Source organism: Zootoca vivipara, chromosome 14, assembly GCF_965207765.1.
Source record: "Zootoca vivipara chromosome 14, rZooViv2.hap1.1, whole genome shotgun sequence".
NCBI classification, from domain to species: domain Eukaryota; kingdom Metazoa; phylum Chordata; class Lepidosauria; order Squamata; family Lacertidae; genus Zootoca; species Zootoca vivipara.
In genome coordinates this window covers 18,968,733-18,988,523 of record NC_142597.1, presented here as the reverse complement: position 1 = coordinate 18,988,523, position 19,791 = coordinate 18,968,733, and the positions used below count along the sequence as shown (strand labels likewise).

Genomic DNA, 19,791 nt, shown 5'->3' with positions numbered 1-19,791 from the left:
GGGGCTCTGTGACCCTGCCAGAGCCATGCCCTCTACTTCCTGCTTCCCCGCTGGACTCTTCCCCCTCTCCGCTCCCGCTGGTACTGGGGGAAGAACTGGTTCTCAAGATGGGAGGGGGTTGTTTGTAGTCCCTGTCCCTCACACAAAACCTATGACAAACAATCTTTGCATCAGTGGGAAGTGGGCTCATGGAGCCGAAAACATAATGCTGTAGCTTGCATCTAACGTCCCATCATGCTCAGAGTTAACCCATTGAAATGAATGGGTATGGCTAACTAAGGTCCATTCATTTCAATAGGTCTCCTCAGAGTGGAGGTTACTTGGAGAAGACCCTATGAGTCTGAGTAGAACTTGGTTGGCCAGAGAGAGAGAGAGAAACCTCGTTGCATGCCAGTTTTCACTGGTTTCACCAGAAATGTCCTTTTGCCCCAAAGGGAAGCAGTTTAGCTGATAATTTTTAAGAGTTTCATTCCGGAAAACAGAACTGAGGACTGTACAGTCCAGCCTCCCTGGCTCTGACTAAGGCAGAATCCTCACTATGGAAGGCAGAGATTACCCCCCCCCCCCGTTATTACACCTCCAGGATGATATGCAAAGAGAAGAGATTGTGGCCCACACCTTGGAGATGCCTTAATATAAGACTTTCAGATCATGTAAGGAAGGGTGTGTCATGTTCCGTGGGAGCAGAAAGAAAGGTGAATATAATGGCACTACGCCAAAATACACACACACCTGCAACTGTTCTAGCACGAGCTATTTCTCTCACCCTCAAATACATGCATAAAATAATTGCAACTTCTTTTGCATTGGACCTGAATAGACCCTGCTCGTGTTTTTGTCTTAAGACAGAAACGAGGCACATCTTATGATGGCCAAGTTATGCTAATTTGACACCGTGCCCAGTTTAAGTCCCCATGTGATGTTTGCCCTCTTTGCCCGGCTGTGGCAAGTTCGCACAGTACACGCGGAAGGTTTTGGGCTTCAAAAGTTGTGCTGGTCCACGCAGCAGGCAAAACCTAGGAGGAATGGTCCCATGCTACATGAAAGAGCATCGCTCGTGTTGCAAATCAGACCCTGTCATGGCAGAGACGCCACATGCTAAGAAAATCAGCTCTATATTAGGCATCCAGCACGCTCCTGTAGTAGCAGAGTGCAAAACTAGGTCAGGAGTAAATCCATGCCAGGGTATTGACTGTACAAACACAAGCTCAGGACAGAAGCTTCCCATGTGGGGGTGATGTTACACAGCATTGTGCTCTCGGTCTTTTGCGCATGTGAAATACTTTGGCCCAGCCTGGGAAATCCTATACAAATCACCTCTGATATTTAAAAAAGTCAACAGCTATTACATTTTTTGAAATAAAAAGGGACACAACCAGTCGCTGCTACATTTTCCATGTAACCTGAACATTACAGCCATGCAGCTAGCAGCTGGCACTGATTGAATTCATTCCTTTTTAATTTGAAATATATATATAACTTCTTCTTTTTTACACCTTTCCCCCAGGCGTAGCAGGGTGCCAAAACATTTTTTTCCGGTGAATGCAGAGGCCAAGTGATGTGAACATCCACAGAAAAACCTATGGAGCCCAAAGTGTCTTCTAGTAGCTTACAGACGTCTTGATGTCTTTTTAATATGTATAATTGTTATGGGGGGGGGGGGAACAGGGAGGTTGGGAACTGTGAGGGGAGAGAGAACCATTTTTCTGCACGGTGTCACACAGAGGGTTTGTTTGCTAGAAGTCTACGTAGCTTCGGAGGGGGTACTCTTGGGACCATTTTTTTTCGTCACTGGAAGCCCAGGTGGTTTTAATGGCCTGCAGTGCCTGTGGCTAGCTAAGAACATAAAATGAGCCTGCTAGATTAAGCAAGTGGCCTATCTAGTCCAACACCCTGATCTCAAAGTGGCCTGTGGGATGCCCACTGGCAGGACCTGAGGGTAATGACTTTCTGCCCATCCCATCAACTGGTATTAAGAGGCACAATGCTTCTGACCGTGGAGGTAGATCATAGCCATTGTGGCTAGTAGCCATTGGTTCACCAGCAATGGTCTTTCCTGGACCAGAAAAGTCTAGTTACAGTTATCCATCGTTTGGAAACCTTCAGATTACACTCTTGCTTACCGTCCAACATTTCTCTGATGAAACTAGGGATGTCCTAAGGAAAAGCGGGACATTCCTGGATCGAATCAGAAACCAGGACAGCTTCTGTCAATCTGGGACTGTCCCTGGGAAATAGGGACACTTGGAGAGTTTGCTAACATGCACTGCTTGGGGCTGGAAATGGTTCCAGAAGCTACAAATCTGAAGGTGGTAGACAGGATGTTTCCAATTACTTGCATTTAGCACCAGTTTTAAACAAATTGCTTTCCCAGTCAAGGCACTGATGATGACATATCATGCTCTAAATGACTAAGGCCCCATATACCTTTGGAGGGCTTCCTCTGTGGTGGCCCTACGGGCTAATACACATCTCCTTCTCCAGTCTTTGCCCTGCTCTCCATAAACAGGTTGACTTAGCTCAGGGGTGGGGAACCGGCTCTCCGTCTCCATGTGTTGGGCTTCTAGTCACATCAGTCCCAGCCAGCATGATCATGGGTGCTGGGAGTCTAATGGCACCTGGTGGGCCACAGGGACTTCATTCACCGAGTAGAGGGCTTTAGCCTGATCCAGGAAGTTTCATTTGCATGCTATTATCTTCATTGCAATTGCCTGGTGCCCAAGTTCAAATATATATATAATCTAAGGGGACAGGAAGGTGGACTCCAGCCCCCAAAACACCACCACAACTTTGCTGGTTTGGGGGGGGGTCACTCTTGCTACCTCAACAGTGGACTAGGGGAATAATTATAAGCCTTGGAGAGTTTTTCTTCCAGGCGCAGGGAGCTTTCACTTCAGAAAACGCCAACAAGTTCAGAGTTTGATCCTCCTACCAGTGCTATTTGCAGCCGTGCTCAACAAGAGGAAGCTATCAATTTCTTGGCAAGAGAGAGGCGCTTTTTGGCCATAAAGCCAGTTACTGACATGCAACTGAGACACACTTGTTTACAGCTCGAGGAGGCGATGCTAAACCTGCTCCACTTGGGTCGCGCTGACCTCGAGCTGCCTATTTTTGTTCCTCGATTCTGCATGATCATGTCACCCTCTGAGCTCTGACAGGGCAGCCGCTTTTGCTGGCAGCCACTGGCATTCTTGTCCCAAAGTTTTAAATCAAAACATACTTAATCTGTCCCAGGAGTGCTCCACCCCTCCCAACCAAGGTCATCATTGAAACCTGACCGTTAGGAACTCTCTTGTCCTTTATTTGAAGGGGGCAGATGCAACATTAGCCATCACTTAAAGCTGCCTTGAAAAACACAAGGCTCCCCTCACAGGGGGAAACAGCATGGCATTGGCAGGTGAGTTCTTCTACCAGCCCCTACCCTGCCACCTCCAGAAGAGGTGCAGAAAACCCATGCCAGAATCCTGCCAGGCTCAGGAGGGACCTCTTTGGAGAAAGAAGAAGGGGGCTCTAGGGAGAACTGGAAGAACCCACAATAGTTCAAGGGCTGCCTGAAGAGCTCCATCTCAGAGACGCTTCATCTGGGCCATCTAATAACCCATTCAACCCCTTCCAGAGGCCTGATTCCCCGGCTCCATCCCCACCCCCAGGCCTCAAGATCAAAGGTGGCAGCAGAACTGATGGGAAGCCCAGAGCCGCCAAAGGAATAAACATTTGGCCACCAGACCACTCTCTTGTGGAGGGAAGATGAGAAGACCCAGCTTCAAGCAATGTTCTAGCAGAGAATTGGGAAGAGGAAGGGCTGGCAGTGGCTATATAAGTCTCCCAGTCTCCTTTGGACTTTTGCTGGTGTAACATCTCCCCTTGGAATAATTCATCTCCAGCTGAGGAGCTGGCCATGGACATCCCACTAGGAGCCACCCCATTTTGCCAGAAGAACTCTACCAAAAGGAAGGGCAGGATCTCAGTGGGAGAGCACCAGCTTTGCATGCAGAAGGTGCCAGGTTCAAATCCTCGCAGCATCCCCAAATAGGGCTGGGAACATCCTACTGCCGGAACCCTGGAAAGCAGCTCTGGCAGTCAGTGTAGACAGTACTGATGGGTGGCCTGTTCTAGAACATGTCAGCTTGCTACATCCCTATAGTTCCTACAAACCTTGCCAGAACTGTTGCTTCCTCACTTCCTCCGCCAGAAATGCTTCATCTATCTGGGCAGCCAAACGAGGCAGGTGAGGTCTGAGGTGGTAGCACAGACTGTAACCTCTTCAGGCTCCAGGTGAGGCAGTACTGGATTCTGAATACATCAGAAGGGGACATCCTCAGGAAGCTACTGTATGCCTCCTTCTCATTTCTGGTTATTGTCAATAGGCGCCTCCCCCTACTGTCACCACCCAGTGGAAATACAGAGAACGTAGGATCTGTCTGCTAAGACAAGGACCCACTGCCATGTGGGATGTCCACCACAGCTAGCCCTGCTTGAAGGCACAAGCCTTCCAAACAGGGAACTTAGCACAGCAGGCTAAGGACCTTGAGTGGGTCTAAAACTGGGGCTCTGAGCAGTCAAACCTCAGCACCTGCCCTCAACACTCCATTCCTATTGCAATGACAGAGCTCCTTGCATGGAGACAGGGTCATCTAGTCTCATGCCGGATCCCCTACAGGACCATCTCAGTCCACAAGTGCATGAAGGCACTGGCTAAATTCTGGCTCCCCAATCCATCTTGACCGATCCGCCATGGATCTTGACCCCTTCCTATTTTTGGAACACGCAAACATGTCTCTGACCTACTTGAATGAACTGCCTTTGCTGAGGCCTGATACTGGACTAGGGTATTTATCCTGAAATGCTAGCTTTTAATTTGCCGGGAGTTATGTTTTGTTATCTCACATGGTGAAGTGTATGGAAGGGAAGAGGGGATGGGATGTGTCCCGTTCACTCAGAGAAAGCACTTTCTCCATGGGTTTATTCAAATGAAACATTCCCATTTTCAGATTTGCAGAAGCCTGGACCTATGTCTATCCGGGCTCTGTTATATTTCCAGACAGGTGTTGGTTTCAGTTGTGAAAACTCAGGAAGCAGGTCATTTGCTTTTGGGTTCTGTGTGGCCAACAGGCTAAACAGACACTTAAGAGTGCCGCAATAGTGCGCCTGGGTAGTCCAGGGGATCAGAGAAGGCTCCCACCGCCATACTTCCAAGATCCCAAGACCTCATTGTATACATTCTTGATCCCACTGGTGGCAAGTACAAGTCTCCCAAGCCCCTGGCAAGAGGTTGCCCAAGCTTCGTGCTATCTTTGTGATGTGCCTGGGCACCACAAAGTCACTTCCCCACAGCTAGCTCCCACCTCACAGTGACAATGTGGCACTGAGTTGCCCCAAAGGCTTCTGCTAGTTGGCTAGCAGTGGCACTGTGGTGCCACTATGAAAGCACACATAGTTCCACCACTCTGCGCCCAAATTCCTTCCATCATGGGTCTTCATTAGAAGGCCTTGAATGTGGATACAGAAAGCTGCCTCATATGAGGTCAGACTATTTATCCATTTGGTCTAAGGCTGTCTATTCTGACTGGCAGCAGAAGTCCTTCCAATTGCCCGTCATCTGATCCTTTTAACTGGAGATGTTCAGGACTCTAACTTAAGATGCTCATGTGTGATCAGCAGGTGCATGACCTCTGACTTTTAGGCTATACAAGTTTAACGGCTTTTGGTTTGCTGCCCAAAATGGTGGCCCCAACTCTGCATGACAAAGTTACAGAGGCTACATATCAAGCGCTTGGCTCCTCAAGAAATCCTGGGAACTGAGTGAGGGTACTGAGAATTGTCTGTTGCAGATCCATAGCCCTGCTCACAGACGCACAGTTCCCAGGATCCCCAGGAAGGAAGGGACGGCTGTTAAACCAGGGGTGACTCTGCAGTTATGAAGATACGCCAAGAGTCTCAAAGGCCAGCAGGGTATATCATCACATTGCACAAACTATGTAGGTCAAATGGAGAGAGCACCTGTTCCTATTTCTATTGCAGTTAACGGCTATCAACATATAAAAAACAGGATTCTCACTGCACCAGGGTTTTTGTGAGAGAGAAAGTAACACAACCACACATGTTTGCTGCTTGATCCCTTAGCTCTGGAGTAGATTCCAGGTAGGAGCCCTTCCTCCCCTGTCCTCCTGAAAATGCCTCTGCTGTGAATTCCATTAGTAACAAACAACTTTATCTGCTGCCAACATCAACCAGCTGGCTAGTCTTAGGAGGAGGAGGAGGACAATCATTCTGAAATTTATTAACTGCTACTTTGCCAATGAAGTTGCAAGATCGAATGGCACGGCAAGCATCGGTTGCGCTCTATGATGCATGTATGGTCTAATGCTGGCTCTTCCTAATCCTGGTGCTCACAGTCAGGTGTTGTATATTTGGGAGCCAAGATAGCATCCAGGGTGTTAAATTTCAACTTGCGGATTCATACATTCCATCCTCGATGACATTTATTGGTTTATCGGTACTAAAAAGATTTGCTCGCCCTAATACAGTCCGGGAAGGAGGGAGCTGTCTCCCGCTTCCGTCGCAGGAGTGCACAGAGTGATGCTCAAAGTGTGAATGAAGCTGGAGCCTCCCCTGGGACCCCCGAGCCACTAGGTTCAAGCAAACTAGCCAGTGAAAGGAGGCGGTCACAGTACAAAATATGCCATGATAAAGAGTGAAGCTTTTGCCTCCTACCCTCTGCAAAAAAAAAAAAAAACGAAACAGAAACAAAAAACATTGAGATAAAACTATGGGGCAGAACAAGGTGCTGAAAGGGCAGGTGCAACTTCTGAGAGAGCCCCTTCCTAGCAACCAGAGATGCCCCTCGTCATGATTTGGGGTGAAGCGGACACCTCAGAGGACACTCTCAAGGGTCAGCACCCCAGTTCTGCTTTGCCATCAGGTGGGGAGGAGATCTGCCCCATACCAGGTGGTGTGGCAGAGCTTGTCACTGCCTTTTCCTGAGGGGGGAAGCCAGTGCAAAGCTCCACCACCGCTTGGGCGTGGGGGATCCAGAAAGGAGAAGCCCTTATGGAGTCTTTCTTTGTGGGGGTGGCAGTGGGGCATTTTGCCCCAGGTGCCAATACCCCTCCAATTCCCCTTGCTATCAACCACCAGTTCAAGACTGTTCCTCCATTCAGCAGCAGAGAAAATCTCCCCTGGGCACCATTCACTTCCCTAACTGTTAATTTCCATATGATATTTGAGCTTTCACATGGCATAAAAGCCACTTCTGGAACTATGAGTGGAATAAGAGTGACTTACAGTGCAAGTTTAGAGCTCATTTTCATATTATTTGCAAATGGATTTGTTTTTCTGGGAGCAAATAACACAAAAATGAGCACTAAACTTCCATTCTACTCTGTTATAGTTCTGGAAGCAGCTTTTATGTCGTGTGAAAGCTCAAATATAATACTGTTAAAGGACAGGTTCTGTGCTATGAAGCAACTCTCTGAAAAGTCTTCCAGTGGGAAAGTTGTTGATCTCACACATCACAGCTCAGGTGAGCCCAATTAAACAATACATTGATCAAGACTGAAACTAGAAATTGAGCAATCTTTGTTGAGCAACAGGTTGTTGAGCAAACTGTTTATGATAAGTTTTTGCCTTCCACCAGCCTGTGGCGATCAGAGGCACATCAGCCTTCAGTCAGCAAATGTATTGATGATCACCCTCCCATTTTTATTGCAGTGCCCTGCATCACCCTCTCCCAACCTGATGTGCTTCAAATGAATTGGACTACAGTTGCCATCAGCCTCCTGCCAGCTTTATTGCAGTTCCTAGTTGCCTGAAGGATTCTATTCACCCTCAAGCGAAGGCAAGGAGAAGTCGCTGCAGACCTTCCCAGTCCATTGGGTGAGCGGCTTGTATGTGCAAAACCCCACCCCTCCACCCCTTTGGTACTTCATGTATGATCTTTCCCAGAATTATGGAATAACAATGCCGCTGTGTAAGAAAACCCCTGTTTTGCAAAATAGGAAGATTTTTTTGAAAAACAACAACAAATGAACCCCCCAAATAGAAGACCTACCAGTGTGGGTCTGCCTGTGGGTCTCTAGGGCATCTTCTTTTGAGAACTGAGCTCCGCAGTGGTCGCAGACAAAGGCTTTGGCACCCGCTATAACGAGAGAGAGAGAGAGAGAGAGAGAGAGAGAGGAGAGAACGTTATAAAATACATGTTTACCAAGATTCATGGATAAATCTTAAAAATATACCTGTCAAAAAACTCATCCTGTTAGTAGCATTGAACATTTACAGTGAAAATGAATGAAAGACACCTCTTTGAACAGAGACCCAAAAATGGGTGTGGGGTTTCTTAGAGATAAATAAAATTTAAAAATTGAAACTTAGGGAATGAGTCTAACTAACTAACTAGCTTTTGCTTGGAGTTGACCTATTCAGTTAAGTTTTCCATGCCCATGAATTTCAATGGGTCTGCTCCATGAGTGTGACTAACTCTGGGCTGAACCCCATGGAAATGCAATATCTGCACTCCAAATAAACCATGCCAGGATTTCCCCCCGGATGCAACTCACAGGGAGGAGTCGCAAGGAACAGGGATTGCACAAGAGCACAATAATTGTCCCATAACATTAAGACTGTAATACAAACACACACACACACACACACACACACACACACACACACACACAATACGGGAATTAAAGAAGCAATAAAAATGCAATTTAAAATTATATAAAGTACAATTTAAAATAATTATTAATATTTAAGGGAGACATTCTACAGACCACCTGAATGAAGTTCATGGATCAATGGTGGTTCATGGAGCAAAGTTTAGGAACCCCTGGTCTAGAGATCTCCTGGAGATACTTTCTTACATTAAAAATCTTTTCTTTTTAACAAATGGCCAGTTCTCAGCTCCAGGAATGCCTCTGTGTGGACACAGTAAAATCATAACCCCAGACATAAGGAAACTCTGAAATTCGGAGAGCGTCAAATGCTTCAGAATCTAAAGTTGACTTTCACTGTGAAGTCTTTGCAATTATGGGGCTACTGTATACACAGTGAAAGCGAGGGCATGCCTTTTGAAAACCCAAACAAGGAGAAGAAAAAGTTCACTTGAACTCGAGGGACTTGGGAAGCCATGGCGTATTGGCAGTAGATGTCAATATTACCGGCCGTCCAAGCGCTGCCATTGATGTGGAAGGAACACAGATCACTACATGATCCCCAAGGATTGGAAAGGGATTTGGAATCAACATGTGGAAGGATATAATTCAGAAATGAGAGAGGGGCTGTGTACCCTGCCTAAGGGCCTCTGCCCCAGTTTAGCTTTGTAGTATAGGGCCTCTGACACAAAGCTCTCCTACAAACATGGCAGCAGATATACACAGCACTCTGGGTAAATATGGCAGTCGGGATGGGGGTCCCGGTGGCTGCTGGAAGCAGACAGATATCAAACATGTATGGCAACAGAAAGAGATGAAGATGCAGAGGGCTGGCCAGGGCCACGTATGTGGGGATGAGCATGTGCATTTGGTAGATAAATGTTCCCTCCACATAGGGGTGCAGTGTATCTTTGAAAACCAGGTGCGGGGGATAATCAATGGGGGGGGGAGTTGTTGCTTTCATGCCCTGCCTGAAGGCTTCTCTGTGGAAATGGCAATATTGAGTCAGTGGCTCACATGCTTTTGGCTTGCACTCTTTATAAAGATTTGAGGAATGAGGTTATTACCCCTCTATTACTGTGTTCTCAAAGCTACCAACATGAGTTTGACCAAACTGCAGGAGGCAGTGCAAGACAGGAGTGCCTGGCGTGCTATGGTCCATGGGGTCACGAAGAGTCGGACACGACTAAACGACTAAACAGCAATTACTGTCCATGCTGGGTCGCTCAACCATTGCTATTACATCCTTTCTTTTAGCAGATCAAGATGATCAGGTGACAGCAAAAACTGCAAGGTTTTTTAGCGGGGTCAATTAGAACAAGATCTATTATTTGATTATTGATGTAAACCCCCAAAATGTATTTTCTATAGTTAAGTTTTTACCTGTACATCTTCAGTACAGTGGTACCTTGGTTCTCAAATGCTTTGATTCTCAAACTTTGAAAACTCGGAAGTAAGTGTTCTGGTTTTCAAATGATTTTTGGAAGCCAAACGTCTGATGCAGTTGTCAGCTAATGTTTCTGGGACACCTGCACCAATCAGAAGCTGCACCTTGGTTTTTGAACATTTCGGAAGTCAAACGGACTTCTGGAATGGATTAAGTTTGGCGCTTTTGTTTCTGCTATTTATTTTGCATTTTTGTTTTTGAGGCTTTTTCAATTAATTTGTTTTTGTGACTGTGTGGAACCCAGTTCAGCTACTGATTGATTGATTGATTGATTGTGTGACTGTGGAAATGGATAAAAGCCCTCCATCCAAACAATGACTATCATCAGTGCAGGGAAGAAAAAAGATTAAATTTTCATTTTTATCATCTACAATACTGTCTTATTTATTTTATAGTACAGTACATTGATTATTGCTTTCATTTTATGGATCAATGGTCTCCTTAGATAGTAAAATTCATGTCAAATTGCTGTTTTAGGGGTTGTTTTTAAAAGTCTGGAACAGACTAATTTGTTTTGCATTACTTCCTATGGGAAAGCATGCCTTGGTTTTGGAACACTTTGGTTTTGGAATGGACTTCCGAAACAAATTAAGTTTGAGAACCAAGGTACCACTGTACATTTTATTTTATTTTATTTCCATGGCTAGTGGCTGATGCAAATAAAGATTCCTCTTCTTCTTCTTCTTCTTCTTCTTCTTCTTCTTCTTCTTCTTCTTCTTCTTCTTCTTCTTCTTCTTCTTCTTCTTCTTCTTCTTCCTGGCAAGCATCTGGCAATGACAATCTTCCAAGGTAGACGGACTTTTGGGATGACCCAGGAAGACAATTCTGATGCCAGGGTGAGTATGAACATGGATAGCTGTGGCTTGTAATATTAATCACTTTTTAAGGGGTGTGTGTGTAAAAAACGAAACAAACCACAAACGTTCCTCTTCCAACAAGAAAGACGTTTACTTAAAACTCATTATATGCCAATGCCTTCTCGGAGAGGTTAGCAATCCCATATAATTGCCTCCCCGCATTGTCAGGCATGCCATAAGGGGAAAGACGACAACACTATCAGATAAGGAAAGTGGCAACAGCAAGAGCGTGTGCTGAGACTCGCAGATATTTCCACAACTATCAGTGAGGTGTGGTATTTGCGGTATTTCTTAGAAAATTGCTACCAACATGCACGGCGTCTGTTGGGTCACAGCTCCAGTTATAATGAGGGAAACAAGTGTGCACAGGATGTCTAAACAGCAGATAAGAAACTTGAAGATAAAAATAGACCCCACTATACAGGCACAGGCACAGTCTTCTAAGCATATGCTGTTAGGCCAAAGCTGTGAACGTAATTGTTAGATTCGGAAGTTTGATTCATCTGTTCCAAGAAACTAAAGCACGGGATTCGGCGGTGATAAAAGTAACCTTGAAAGGAAGGAAAGGAGAGGAGAGGATTTGGAGGAGAGAGTAGCAAACTGGTCTTTGTTTCGTTTGTTCGCATCCCACCCACCCACCCCACCCCCGGAATCTTAATGGCTTTATCAGGGTAGAATCTTTCGTGGGCCGCAGCAGGCTCTATGCAGATCTCTGGTAGATCACAAAATCTCATGCCGTAGCTGGGATGGGCAATGTCAATCACACTTTCTCTTAGTTTCTCATTTTATTTCAATCTCAAGTTCTCAACAATGTAGTTTAAAAGTCGTCATGAAATTTCATCAGCATTTTAGAGTGGCTTTCTCCTAGTGCACATGTTTTTTTGTAGTACAGTGGTACCTCGGGTTACAAACGTTTCAGGTTACAAACGCTTCAGGTTACAGACTCCGCTAACCTGGAAGTAGTATCTCGGGTTAAGAACTTTACCTCAGGATGAGAATAGAAATTGTGCACCAGCAGCATGGCGGCAGCGGGAGGCCCCATTAGCTAAAGTGGTACCTCAGGTTAAGAGCGGTTTCAGTTTAAGAATGGACCTCCGGAACAAATTAAGTTTGTAACCAGAGGTACCACTGTAGTAGTAGTAATTAAAAAAAAATGCAATGCAAACAAGCATTATTATTATTATTATTATTATTATTATTATTATTATTATTATTATTATTATATTCATATGCCACCCATCTAAAAGTCAGATAGCTATTTATTTCCTTGACATCTGATGGGAGGGCATTCCCCAGGGAGGGTGCCACTGCTGAGAAGGCCCTCTGCCTGGTTCTCTGTAACTTCACTTCTAGAAGTGAGGGAACCACCAAAAAGCCCTCAGACTGGACTTCAGTGTTTGAATGATGGGGGTGGAGATGCTCCTTCAGGTATACTGGGTCGAGGGCATTGTACGCAGTATTGCCTCACAGACACATTTTTATGAAGCAATTTCCCCTAATGGAATGCATTTTTTGGTGTTAATATGAATACTATATGAACTTCTATGTAATCTTTACACTAGTAGAGATTTACATTTTTGGCTGGAGAACAGCACTGCAAAATTTGGAGAAGGTGCAAATTCTGAAGGATAGCTGCATTATGGTTATGGTTCTTGTTCTCTTGTGAAAGTGAGAATGAAGTAGGTTCACCTTTAAATGAGAACTGGATTGGATTCTGACTCCATCCCTAGCCTTGGCTCACACCCTAGTCACAACACTCTTCTTTTTCCAGCCCAGCATCACTCTCCCAAAATATCCCCTCTTCCACAACCAAAAATTGCCAGCACCCCTCCTCACCCCACTGAATCCTGCACCCAAAGAAAGCACAGAAACAAGCAGCAAAAGCGCTCCCCTTTCCCCATTAGAAAAAGAATTCCTCTGCCTTTAAATTGTCTCAGTAACGGCTGGCTCACAGGCAGAAATATTTGGCAGCAGTGAAATTAAAAGTGATAAATTTTCTCGCCAAGCTTTGATCGATAATAGAGGTCTCATCTGTTAATCAATAAGACAGTCTGCCTGTTTACTGTGCATACGCCGTTCGCGGCTGCTTGCGGGGCGATGTCAAGTTTGCATTCAAAACAACTCAAGTGTGCCTAAACCAAATGGCCAGTCCCTAAAAAAGAAAGGAGGTACAGAGGGGGTGGGAAGGAGAAGAGGCCGGACAATGACATCACATGCCTGCTTATATATTAGAATAGACAGTCCACGCGCCCGCTTTTCCTTTGCTTGCCTGTACATTTCATTTTGTTTCATTTTTTTAAAAAAATAAATGTACAGTCTTTCAAGTCATGGGAGACAGTTTCACAAAAAGCCGTGCACTGGAGGGCAGCGATGATGGGCTCATCTGAAATATACCCAAAGCTGCCAGGCCTAGTAAGAAAGAGAGGTGCAGTGGAAAGCCGGCCGGGATGCCAAATAGCCCCTCTCTCTCTCCTTCTCTCTCTCTCTCTCTCTCTCTCTCTCTCTCTCTCTCTCTCTCTCTCTCTCTCTCTCTCTCTCTCTCCCTCTCTCCCTCTCTCCCTCTCTCCCTCTCTCCCTCTCTCCCTCTCTCCCTCTCTCCCTCTCTCCCTCTCCCTCTCCCTCTCCCTCTCTCCACCACCCCTTCCATCCCTTTCACCACCAAGCCCTGCTTAAATAATAAACACAGCTTTATTACCAACATAATTAGAAAGGTCAGTTCTATTTGAGAACTATTACAGCCCTTCGTGCCAGAGGCAGTCCGGGGAATGTTTTGTTCCAGAATCATTGACCTAAAAGGCCAGTACAGTGCCGGCTGGTACCTTGAAGGCTCTGGGGTGAGCAAATCAGATTTATTCTTGCTCACAGCAGCCAGACCTCAAAACATTTCCTAGGCTGGTTTTAAGGGAGGGGGGGGTTCATAAGAGAATAGGGAGACAGAGACTTTCCAAAACACCAACACCATTGCCCCAGAACTGAAGGAAAAACACGTCCGTTAAGAGTGGTTAATTTGATCCCTAAACCCCACGAAGCAAGATGCAATTAGTGCAAAGTGAAAGGTGCTCTGAGCATGAATTATGACAATGCACACAGCTTCCAAGATGAATTGTGGTTCAGGATTCAGCTTCTGCCCATTCTCCAAAAAAATTCCATGTTCCCATGACCTCCTGCACGCTTTGTCTACCCAATAGCTGTCTAGCCACCTGAAAACTCAGGGGCCCACATGGTGGACAAGGCAGTTGCCTCCTAAGTTCCAGAATTTCATCCTCTGCTGGCAAACCACTCTCCCCACTTTCAGTTGCAGAGAAATGTGTTCTGTAAATATTCAGAGCTGTTCTGTACTCCACTGTCCCTGTAGGCCTGTGGCTGCCATTGGCTTGGCTGCTGTGATGTCAGAGCAGGCCTGGGCAGCAGAGTGCTAAGGGTGCTACATCGGAGAAATGAGGATCCTCATCCCTAAAGGTCAAGGCAGACCTTTTTATTCATATAAGTAGCATGGGCTGTATCCAATATTGTCTGTCAGATAGTGCGAGGGCTCTTGTGTTAGCAGACAGGCTAGTTTCAATGTGGCACAGCAGAGGAATCCAAGTCAATAGATGTGCCAGGAGAAACTCAGGGTGCAATCTACTTGTGCATGTTCTGCTGGCACATGTACAGCAGAATACCACTAAATACAACCCTGTAAGTACTGCCTGAGCTTTCAGATTATGACTTGTCATGACAAACCAGTCAACAGTTTCAAGGGAAGATGCTTATAGGACTGTGCAATGGTGGGTGAGCCTGGCATCAAATAATGGTTTGGGGGCTAAGCCCTAGCAAATAAGGCTCAGAAATGCACTGAGGATATCTGCTTCAAACTTGATATTTTGCACAAAACAGACACAAGTCACAGCAGTGAAAAGTATATTTATTCGGAAGGAAGTCCCAGTGTCTATAACAAAACTGATTCCTAGGAAATACATACAGGATTGAAGTCTTTTGCACAAAACAGACACAAGTCACAGCAGTGAAAAGTATATTTATTCGGAAGGAAGTCCCAGTGTCTATAACAAAACTGATTCCTAGGAAATACATACAGGATTGAAGTCTTAACTTGCATTCAGCAGGTACCTGTATATATTCCTCTAAAATATTAGGAAGGGGGAGAGACAATTCTGAAGAGACATTTCAGATTCTCGTGAAGCCCATCAGATTGATCGCTGCTAGTCATGTGCAAGAACACCCAGGTTTTTAGACACCTGGGCAATCAGATGCCTGGGAATGTTCAAGCCCCAGGTGGCACCCAAAGCAGCTGCTCACCTGCTCGTGTTTTTTAGGTCCCTTCTTTGGAAAACAAGAGTGAGCTGCATTTGAAATTCAGGTGCAGGATCTTAATGTTTGCGATGATTCACTTTCGCACGAGGCACACTTTCCTCGTTGGCTGGGCTGCATTACAGCAGAAGGAAAGCAGGGAGAAGGGGAAGAAGAGGAGGAAATGGCTGGCAAAACAAGCCTGGTGAAAACAGGGTGCTTCCATTAGAGAAAATACAAGCAGAACATTTGCAAACAATGCTAACCTGGAGGAGGGAACCCCACACGGTAATGGCCAGTTCAGCTCATTCAGGCGAAAGAGCCAACTACGGCGGCATCCTCTTCTGACAGTCAGCAGACAAATGCCAGGTGGAATTGGATGGGTTGTAGTAACTTGTGTGTGTGTGTGTGTGTGTGTGTGTGTGTGTGTGTGTATTGCACTCTTTGTGTCCTCAGAGGCACTTTCCTCCTTTGCATGTTCCAGAGCTCAGCCCTGGCACTGAAACTAGAGTTAGTCCAATTCATGGCCCATTGCTCAGGGTGAAGTAGAACATATTTCCTGCCCTGGGAAGCTGCTGAGGCTATAGATTTGTGGAGTAGCATGAGGAGGGCCACAGGGGTGGCTGCCCTGGGTGCAAAATGCTCAGGGGTGCAAAATTTCAATACTCAATGCTGCCTCAATGCAGCCGCATGCTTTCGTTGTTGGGTTCCATTGAAACTGGCTTCTCCATATGAACCAGGAAGTGACCTCTCCAGACACTTCTTTTCTTATCTCTGTGGCTGCGATCTCCTGGGTAACACAGACACTGTTAGGCAGTTGAATGCGCATGTGTACCCCGTCTTCTTCTGCTCTCCACATGGCCCTAAAGTGCTGGCAACCCATGCTACGTCACTGGCAGAGATGACACTGCAGGGGCACTAGTCTTTGGGGTCAGTGGGCAGATTTGGAATTTTGAGAAAGTATCATGGCCACTGGTCACAAAGTAGCTGCCACGTGGAGCATGACATAGCACAAAATTACTGCCATACCCGAGTGGCATAACACAATATGCCTACCACAACTAAAACCCAGAAAAGAGTCAGGATCTTTAAAAAGTTTGGGCATACCCTCTCATCAATGGGAAAAAGCAGCTACATCAGCCGCCACCGCCGCACTCATTCACAGAGAGAAGCAATGTGCACCTCTCCTCTGTGTGGGATGGAAGGGAAGGCGGGTTTCTGACCCTGGCATCCAATGAAACATTGTCATGCTTAAGGAAGCATGTTCAATGTAGGAGATAGATACACTGGGCCAGGGCAAACAGTCTCTTTTGCATTATGGATTTCGAAGGGATGTTCACTGAGACCATTCATAGGGGCTGGTAGGCACAGTGGTACTCATGGATGCCATGTTGGCAAGCTATGTGATATTGGGTAGATGGATCAATGTGCCTAGTTTCTGCCAGTGTCACAGACTCACCCATTAGCCAAAAAAAGAGAGCACCCAACAACAATTCCTGGGGAGAATAAGTGGGTGCCATCTTTTTATTGACAGGTTCTGACTGGGCAACATATCTGGGGTAGCAAACCCTGTTTTTCTACCCCAGTGATACTTGGCCAGAAAGGCTGAGGTGCATGGAGCCGTTTCCTGTGCAACGAACCCCCCCCCCCATAGGAACATTGTGGTCCAGGGCTCTGGGGATGAAATTTAACCCATGGTGAAAGGCGATAGACCGGGGTCCCCAAATTTACCCAGCTTTGGGCCAGTGCCCGCAGTGCCAGTTGCGTAGTGGGCTGGAGGGCGGGGGAGCGCGCGGGAGCGCGCGTCCATACACATGCACACATGCTCTTTCTGGCGTACTTCCGGGTTGGAAAGGCACCAGAAATAGCTTGTGCATGTGTGCACGGGCCTCCTCCAACCCGGAAGTGCACCAGAAACGACACATGTACATGTGCACAAGCTATTTCCGGCGCTTTTCCGACCCGGAAGTGGGCAGCAGCAGCACCACGCTGCGATGGTAAGAGTGAGCGGTGGCAGTGGGCGTTGTTGTGGGCCGGATAAAAGAGGCCTTTGGGCCGTATCCGGCCCCCTGGCCGTAGTCTGGGGACCCCCTGGGATAGGCTATATAGCTTTTAAGAAGAAATGAACAAAGCAAAATACTTCCGTAAGTAAACAGGGAGAAGAAATGGAAGAAATATTTCTGAACAACGAATAACAAGTGAAGCATCATCTACTGGGGAGCTTGTTTTTTTTAAAACAGGGGGGAAGAATCCTAGAGATTTTAAAATAAACATCTTGAATGTTCTGATGAGATACGCATGCTTGGTTATATAAGGGGAGTACAGAGCGTACCAAAACAGCCGACCCGCAAAAGCTGTCAGAACAATAAGTGCAGACACAGGGCATCTTACGACAGGCTACGCCGTACAGTTTTATTTACAGTACCTCTTATCAGTCAGGGAACAGTACGCAGCCTGCCAATTTTCAAAGGCTAGAACTGGGTGTTCTTTCTTTTGCTCAAGTAGATGTGTACGCCAGGAAGGGAGGTTTCACCCCCCCCTCTCCCTCTAAATCAAATCAGCAAAACAAAAAGTGATACCAAGCCAGAAATCTTGCAATGTACGCATGCATAAAAGGACTTGTTTGGAGGGGGGAGGGGGGAGAAAGAGTGTTACAGCCAAGGCAGAGAACAGAGCGATTGAATATGCAAATAGTTCAATGTTAATTTTACTATGTGAGTCACCAGGAAAATGTCAGCCAGCATCAGTGCTTATTACACCAGGGTTTCAGAAAAACAAGGAGAGATATTTATTAAAAGCACGGAACATCGGGGATGGAACATTCAAAAGCAATACATCAAGGAATGGTTATTTACAGGGTTTTTCCCCCTTTTCTTTTAAAGTCTCTTGTTGAAGCTAGCAGCTTTAATGTAAACAGGTTTGTCGTCCCCCCCCCCAAAAAAAATGTTTTGGGTGGGATTTTTTGGTGGGGGAGGGGAGAAGGGAGAAAAGATAAAAGGTGGTATTTTTAGCAAGTTGTTTCGACTTGCCTACAGTATAAAGATATCTTCCGATGACTGACCCTGGAGAGATGGGACCCCGTGTGCTGCCAAGAGTCAGCTGTGTGTTCGAGAACATGCCTCATCCCCTTGGCACCAGCTCCTCGGCCGGTCTTCCGCTGGTGTTTGTACAAGCAGATTTATGGGCCTCTGCTTAATAAAGATACTTGCTCAACTCAGCTGGCAAAAACAGGCGGCTTTTTCCATTCAGGCAGGATTCTGCAGAGTCACCGAGGTCCTCTGGAATGACAGCAAGTCCTCGCTATGCTCTACCCTCTTCCTCACCCCAGGCCCTTGACCGTGTGTCCTTCCAGCATGGGTGACTGGGAGAAAGTTGGCACCTGTAATTCATACCCCTTTTGCAAAAGCCCAAGGCAAGCTCCCTGCTCTTCCAAAACCAATTTCCCTCTTTGCCGTACAGTCACAATCCAGGAATATTTGCAGCTGACCCAGCACTCATTTGGCTGAAAAAGGTGACAGCAATGGGCATGGATGGGGAGCCGAGGCATAAAATCAGAGGCTGGCAAATAACTCCTGATCTCTGGGAAGAAATGTTTCCAAACTCAACAGTGAGCAAAAGCCTGCCTCAATGTCCCAAAGACTTGCTATCTATTAAAAGCTATAGAAGAAAGTTTAACAGTTATGTGTTATCTAACTCTTGATGCTCAACAGGTAGATGAAGCCTTGAGGCGTCAAGCAGAACTATGTTGGTCTGTTGGGCATCAAGACCATTGCATTTCACCTGGCTGGAGACTTTTGGGTTAGTCTGGAAAACATGGCCAAATCCAGGTTTGCAGGACATTTAATCCAAGCCCAGAAGGACTGGCTCCTTGTATTGTTAACAGGCCTGGCCAATCTGGTGACATCACACTGCCTGCCAATCACAAGGGCTTATGGTGAATACTTCTGTTCCCTTCTGTGCGCAAATACTGCTTGATTTCCACTAAAGCTAGTCTAAACTGCTTGCCCTCCACTGTACCGGATGGCCAATTTGAGGCTATCCCTCATGGTGAATTACTCTGCACTTGTGAAGAGCAAGTTGAAGAATATTTTGTTCATGTGGTTCTTCACAATAATTTCAACAAAGATGACCCAATTGGTGGCTCCCGTTCTCTCAAAAATTTACAGGTAGGACTTCCAAATGGGACCTGACCTACCTTTTGGCAGACTCAAACAGATTATTAACAGAGAATGGGGCTACATTTTTCTTTCTGGGTGCAAAAACATGAAAGGCAATCTCCCCCGATAAACCCTATCCCAGGCATCCCCAAACTTTGGCCCTCCAGATGTTTTGGAATACAATTCCCATCTTCCCCGACCACTGGTCCTGTTAGCTAGGGATCATGGGAGTTGTAGGCCAAAACACCTGGAGGGCCGCACTTTGGGGATGCCTGCCCTATCCTGTCCGACTGTTGCAATTTATAATCTGGTTATGTTATATTATTATTTATTAACTTACTTTTCATTTCCATATTTTAAGGCATCATGCTGCATAGCTCACTTAATACATGTTT

At 46.1% G+C, this 19,791-nt stretch overlaps 1 protein-coding gene and 1 long non-coding RNA gene across 4 annotated transcripts in view; one reads left to right on the top strand and one right to left on the bottom strand.

Moving 5' to 3' along the window:
- Positions 1-19,791, bottom strand: part of ZBTB16 (zinc finger and BTB domain containing 16) — a 190,216-nt gene that overhangs the window by 66,457 nt on the left and 103,968 nt on the right. For all 3 annotated transcript variants that reach the window (XM_035138957.3, XM_035138956.3, XM_035138955.3), the window contains exon 4: positions 8,051-8,137. In XM_035138957.3, the coding sequence (XP_034994848.2) occupies positions 8,051-8,137 (87 nt within the window). The remainder of the gene's footprint in view (positions 1-8,050; positions 8,138-19,791) is intronic.
- LOC148683518 (uncharacterized) lies at positions 1,643-10,931 on the top strand. The gene is made up of 3 exons (XR_015947033.1): positions 1,643-4,275; positions 7,711-7,875; positions 10,860-10,931. It is a non-coding gene; the product is annotated as an uncharacterized LOC148683518 (long non-coding RNA).